This window comes from Empidonax traillii, unplaced genomic scaffold (assembly GCF_003031625.1).
Source record: "Empidonax traillii isolate 1590-97213 ecotype Southwest subspecies unplaced genomic scaffold, ASM303162v1 scaffold2208:size32521, whole genome shotgun sequence".
NCBI lineage: Eukaryota > Metazoa > Chordata > Aves > Passeriformes > Tyrannidae > Empidonax > Empidonax traillii.
The window spans coordinates 26,636-32,521 of NW_020957401.1; the positions used below are offsets into that span (position 1 = coordinate 26,636).

Genomic DNA, 5,886 nt, shown 5'->3' on the forward strand with positions numbered 1-5,886 from the left:
AGCCCCGCTCTCTCACTGTCCCCCTCTCTCTGCCCAGGCCCCCCCCTCGGACAGGCCACCCCCCCCCACGCGCCCGCTGCCCGCGGACCCCGTGGTGCTGCCGAGCCCTCAGGTAACGGCGGCGGCGGCGGCACCTGCGTGTGGGGCAGGAGGCGAATTCCCACCCCCTGAGCCCACTGAGGGGGTCAGACCTCGCTGGAGCTTTGACACCCCCCCTCTCCATCCCCCCCCACAGCCTCCAGGTCCAGCCAAGCCGCCCCCACCGCAGCGGCCGCTGCCCCTGAACCCCCCTGGCCCTTCGCTGGCCCGCAGCGAGATCCCCTCCGGGCACCCCTATGTCACAGTGATCCCTGCCAGGTGAGCATGGGGAGGGGGGCAGGGCAGGGCTGGGGGGCCTAGAGGGGCTGTAGGGTCTGGGGTGGTGAGGGGAGGTTGTGGGGTGCCAGGGTGGGGTCTGCAGCGGGGCCAGAGAGGGCAGCCGGGAGAAATGGAGGTGTCAGAACTTGGGGAGGGGGGAAAAGAAGGGGTGTAGGGGGCCATGGTGGGGTCAGCAGAGGCCAGAGAGGGGGCAGAGGGGGCAGCCATGAGAAACTGCGGGGTTAGAACCAGAGCAAGGGAGGGAAGAAGGGGTGTAGGGGGCCACAGTGGGGTCAGCAAAGGTGCAGGGAGGTGCATGGGGGTGCAGAGGGGGGAACCAGGAGAAATGGGGTATCAGAATAAGGGCAGTGGTGAGGAAGAAGGGGTGTAAGGGCCAGGGTGGGGGTCTGCAGAGGCCGTAGTGAGGTGCAGGGGGGGGAAAAAGGGGATCCAGGAGAAATGAGAGGTCAGGACCAGTGCAGGGGGGGCTGTGGGGTGCCAGGGTGGGGACTGCAGGGGGCCAGTGAGGGGCAGGGGGCGGGACACAGGGGGAATCCAGGAGAAGTGGGGGGAGGAAACGGGGTGAGGGGACAAGGAGGGGGTCTGTGGGGGGCGGGAGGAGCTGTGAGGACCCCCTCTCTCACCCCATCGCCCCCCCCCCCCCGCCTCTCTCCACAGGCCCGCCCCGGCCCCACCGGAGGCCTGAGCCACGGGCCGGGACAAGGCCGAGCCCCGCCGGACTCCGCCGGGACCCCTCCGCCACTTCAATAAAGGGGCTGTGAGCTGCCTGCGCGCTGCCTCCGCCGAACCGAGACCGACACCGGGACAGCGGGACACCGGGAGCGGCCCCGGGACACCGGGAGGGGGGAGCGGCGCCGAACTACAACTCCCAGCAGCCCCCGCGCCGGAAGGGGCTCCCGGCACTCAGCGCCCCCTGGCGGGCACCGCGCGCACCTGCAGCGGGGGGGGGGGAGTGTCCCGAGGGGCCACGTGGGCGAGGGGACACGGGGGGACACCGTGTGTGTAAGAGATGTCCTGTGTGCACGGGCACGTGTGTTTTTGTGTGTAAGAGCTGCTCTGTGGGCATGGGCACAGGCGTGGGTGGGGGCTGCCACACACACTTGAACACGCGTGTGCCGGGGCTGTTCGGTCTGCGGGGGGCACGTGTTTGTGTAAGGGATGCTCCGTGGGGGCGGGCACACGTGGGCAGGGGCCGTGGAACTGCCACGGACACGGGCAGACACGTGTGCAAGAGCTGCCCTGTGGGTTTGGGCACACGTGTGCTCTGTGGGCACATGCACATGCGTGTGCAAGAGCTGCCACATACGTGGGCAGATGTGTGTGCGAGAGATGCCCCATGGGCTCAGGCTCACACGTGAGCAGGAGCTGCTCTCTGTGGGCACAAACACACGTGGCCAAGAGCTGCTGAGTCTGCGTGGACACGTGTGTGTAAGAGCTGCCCTGAGTGCACGGGCACACACAAGTGTGCAAGAGCTGCCAGGCATGCGGGCACACGCGTGTGCCAGAGCTCCGTGTACACAGGGACACACGTGGGCAGGAGCTGACACACATATGGGCACACGTGTGCAAGAGCTGCCTGGCGGGCAGGGACACACATATGGGCAGGAGCTGGCACACACACGGACACACACGTGTGCCAGAGCTGTCGTGGTTGCACGGGGACACGCGTGGGCAGGAACTGCCACGCGTATGGGCACACACGTGTGCAAGAGCTGCTCGGTGGGCACAGACACGTGGGCAGGAGCTACCTGGTGGGCCTGGGCACACGAGTGTGCAAGAGCTGCTCCGTGTGCACAGACCATCCTCCGTGGTCCCCACAGTGCCCACCCTGTGCTAGTGCCAGTGGGTGCTGATGCCCGGCCAGGGTGGGGGGGTGGGCACGGGGAGCAGCCTCTCCTGGTGCCATCGATGTCCACGGCAGTGCCAGGTTAGGGTGGGGGGTACTGGGGAGCCAGATTGGGCTGGAGCTGCCGGTCCCACTGCTGGTGTTAATGGATGTTGGAGGTACCAGGCCGTGCCAGGGTTGCCAGTCCCAGGTGCCCGGTGGATGTTCACGGTACCGGGGCGGTGTCGGCTTGGGGTGAGGACACCGGGAGGGTACCGGGGAGCTGGATTGCAGCCGGGCTGCCAGTCCCGGTGCCGGTGTAGATGCATGTCGGCGGTACCAGTCGGTGTGGGGGGTCTGCCCGTCTCGGTGCCAGTGCCGGCCTCGGCGCCGGTGATGTCTACGGTACCAAGGAGTTGCCAGGGATGCCAGTGCCGGTGCATGTCGGCGGTACGGGGGTTGCCGGATTGGGGCGTGGCTGCCGGTGCCGGTCCCGGTGCCATTGCCGGTCCCGGTGCCGTTGCCTCTGGATGCCGGCGGTACCGGCCGGGGAGGGGGGGGAGGTTGCCGGTCTCGGTGTCCGCGGGTGCCGGTGCCGCCCGCCAAGGGTTAATGGCACTCGGTGAAGTTGCCGGGCGGCGGCGCGGCGGGATTGGCCCGAAGTTGTCGGGGCGGGCCGGGCCGTGCCGAGCCCCGCCGGGGCCGCCCCGCCCGCCGCCCCCCGCCGCCCCCCGCCCGCCGCCGGCGGAGCCATGCGCCCCGCGCCGCTGCTCGGGCTCCTGCTCTGGGCGCCGCTGCTCTGGGCGCCGCCGGTGCGCGTCACCCGCCACGGCGTCCACTGGAACGGCAGCAACCCCAGGTACCGCCGGCCGCCCCCGCCGGCCCCGCCGCCTTTGTGCGCCCCGGGCCCCGCCGAGCCCCGGGCCCCGCCGAGCCCCCGGGCCCCGCGCCGCCGCCACGGGACGGGACGGGATGGGATGGGACGGGAGGGGCGGCGGGAGGGGGGCTCCGCGCTCCGGGGGGGGCGGGGCTGCTCCGCCACCGGGCCACCGAGCGCCCCTGGGAGAGTTTACCGAGACGGGGAGCACCTCCCGGTGGGAGCGAGGCGGGGAGCATCTCCCAGTGGTGCTGTGCCCCCCGGGCATCCCCGGCAGCACCGAGCCCCGGGGTGGTGCTGAGCAGGTGAGTGGCCCCGGTGCTACCGAGCCCCCGTGGTACCGAGCCCCTGGGCATCCCTGCCGGCACCGGGCCCTCGGTGGTACCTCCCGGTGGTACTGAGCCCCGGTGGTACCAAGCCACTGGGCAGCCCTGGGGGTTGCCGAGCCGGTGAGAACCCCTGGGGGTGCTGAGCCCTGAGGGGCACCGAGCTACTGGGCATCCCCGGTGGTAGCAAACCCCGGGTGGTACAGAGCCACCGGGCACCCCAGTGTGCCACCGAGGCAGTGAGCACCCCTGGGTGGTGCTGAGCCCCAGGCACTGCTGGTGGCACTGAGCTCTGGGTGGCATGGAGCAGGTGAGCCTCCCCTGGTAAGGCTGAGTTCTGGGAGTTCCACCCCGGTGGGCAGCCCTGGTGGCACCAAGTCCCCCGTGGCACCAAGTTGGTGGCCCCTCCTGGGGGCACCAAGCCCCCAGTGAGCATCCCAGTGGCACCAAGTCCTCAGTGGCACCGAGCTGGTGGGCATTCCTGGTGCTGCCAAGTCCCTGGTGGTACCCAGCTGTGCCAAGCCTGAATGCCCTTGGTGGCACTGAGCTTTGGCCATCCTCTGGTGCCATCAAGCTGGTGGGTGGCAGTGACAGGGCTGTGGGTTCCCATGGTGGGTGTCCCCACTGCTGGGTGGGCCACCCCAGCCCCTACCCTGCCAGGGGTGCTGCCTGTGGGCTCTGCCATCACCGGTGGGCCGGGGTCCAGCCCTGGCCCTGTCCCCGCTCCCGGCCTCCTCCATTTTAGGTATTTCCCAGCTTCAGGGAGCAGGGGGCAGGGTCAGGATGCTGGGCCAGGATCCTGTGGGCTGTGCTCCTCCATGCAGGTCCTGTGCCCTGGGCCTGCAGGACTGGGCCAGGTGGGCACGTGACGGGCAGGGCTGGGGGCACAGTTGCTGCCTTGCTCCCCCCGCTGTGGATGGGAGAGGTGGGACCCCACCACCTGTGGGGAGTGGGGCTCCGTGTGCCCCTCAGCAGGGTCAGGCAGCCCTCGGCCCTGCCCGGGCCTGTCCCGGCCAGCGTTGCCCGTGGGATGCTCTGAGTCAGCAGGAACCTGTGCCCCATCCTGTCCTCGAGTAGCCCCCGGCCCTGCTGGGGGGCTCAGAGGCCCAAATTCCCCCCTCACCGGTGCTGCCATCCCAGTGATGAATGTTCTGCTCTCTGCTGGGACTCTGCGCCGTCCATGAACACCGGCTGCACCGGGGTGGATGAAGGGGGGTTGGGGTCTCCCTGACAGCCCCCCCTGCTCCATTACCTTCCCAGCACCAAGCGCGTGCAATGCACGTGTGTGCACATGTGTGTGCACTCGTGTGTGCCCGCAGAGCTGTCCGCTCCACCCCGGCCTGGCAGCACACGCTGTGAGTTCACTGCATCCTGCCCGTGCCTGAGCTGGGCCCCCTCCCCTGCCCTCCCTGCCGCCAGAGCCCCCTCCCCGCCCCGTGCCCCCTGCCCCGGCCACCGCCCCCTGCCAGCACCGTGCCGGTGCGGGAGCGTCCCGCCGCACGGCCCCCCACCGGGGTGTCATGTCCGATCAGCGGCGAGGCGGGTGCCTGGGGCGAGGGGCTTTGTGCCCGGGCAGCGTGGCTCTCCCCCCGCCTCCGGCCGCGGTGGCCGAGCCCATTCAGCTCCAGCGGCCTGCGGCTAATCCGAGCTGATGCCTGGCTGCGTGGCGCGGGCGGTGTCCGGTCTGTGTTTTGGGGGAAAGCCCGGCTCCCCGCACCGCCGGGGCCGGGGAGCGGGGGGAGGACAGTGGGACACCCCTCCCTGCGAACCCCCCCCGGCTCGTCCCGCCCGGCAGGTTCCTGCGGGACGACTACTCCATCCAGGTGGCCATCAATGACTACCTGGACATCTACTGCCCGCACTACGAGGGGGCCGTGCCCGCCGGCCGGGCAGAGACCTTCACGCTCTTCATGGTGGACCGGGAGGGTTATCGCGGCTGCTACGAGACCCCCGGCGCCTTCAAGCGCTGGGAGTGCAACCGGCCCCGGGCGCCCTTCGGGCCCGTCCGCTTCTCCGAGAAGATCCAGCGCTTCACCCCCTTCTCGCTCGGCTTCGAGTTCCAGCCGGGGGAGACCTACTACTACATCTGTGAGTGTCCCCCGCCCCGGGCGCCATGGGGGTGTCACGGCACGTTGGGGCGCTGGGTGCAGCCCCCCCGGGGTCAGAGCGTGTCGGGGGGCTTGGGTGCAGCCCCCCAGGATCTCTGTAGAACTGGGTTTGGGGCACAAGGGAGGGTCAGGGTACACCCAGGATCTGGATCCCCCCAGCTGAGGTTGGGGGGAGTCTGGATGACTCTGGGGTTGAGGTGCAGGGAGGTCTGGATGCCCCACAGATGGGGGCATAAGGGGTTGGGGTGCAGGGGGATATGGGGTGCTCTGGGATTTGGGGTTCTGGGGGGTGTGGCATTCAGGGAGGTTCTGGATCCCCTGGGGTGAGGGCTTTATGAGAGGTGGGGTGCAGGGGGGGGGTGTCTGGATGTC

General features: G+C 70.1%; 2 protein-coding genes across 3 annotated transcripts in view; both read left to right on the forward strand.

Moving 5' to 3' along the window:
- The window catches only part of ADAM15 (ADAM metallopeptidase domain 15), an 8,085-nt gene extending 6,731 nt beyond the window's left edge, over positions 1-1,354 (forward strand). For both annotated transcript variants that reach the window (XM_027909549.1, XM_027909548.1), the window contains 3 exons: positions 38-112; positions 236-357; positions 1,036-1,354. In XM_027909549.1, the coding sequence (XP_027765350.1) occupies positions 38-112; positions 236-357; positions 1,036-1,063 (225 nt within the window). In that variant the 3' untranslated portion in view covers positions 1,064-1,354. The remainder of the gene's footprint in view (positions 1-37; positions 113-235; positions 358-1,035) is intronic.
- A 1,601-nt stretch (positions 1,355-2,955) lies between these two features.
- Positions 2,956-5,566, forward strand: LOC114071701 (ephrin-A4-like; the record flags this gene model as incomplete). Its single annotated transcript, XM_027909547.1, has 2 exons — positions 2,956-3,062; positions 5,202-5,566. Coding segments are annotated over exons 1-2 (472 nt in total), but the record flags the coding sequence as incomplete, so codon positions are not given.
- Positions 5,567-5,886: the final 320 nt, after the last annotated feature.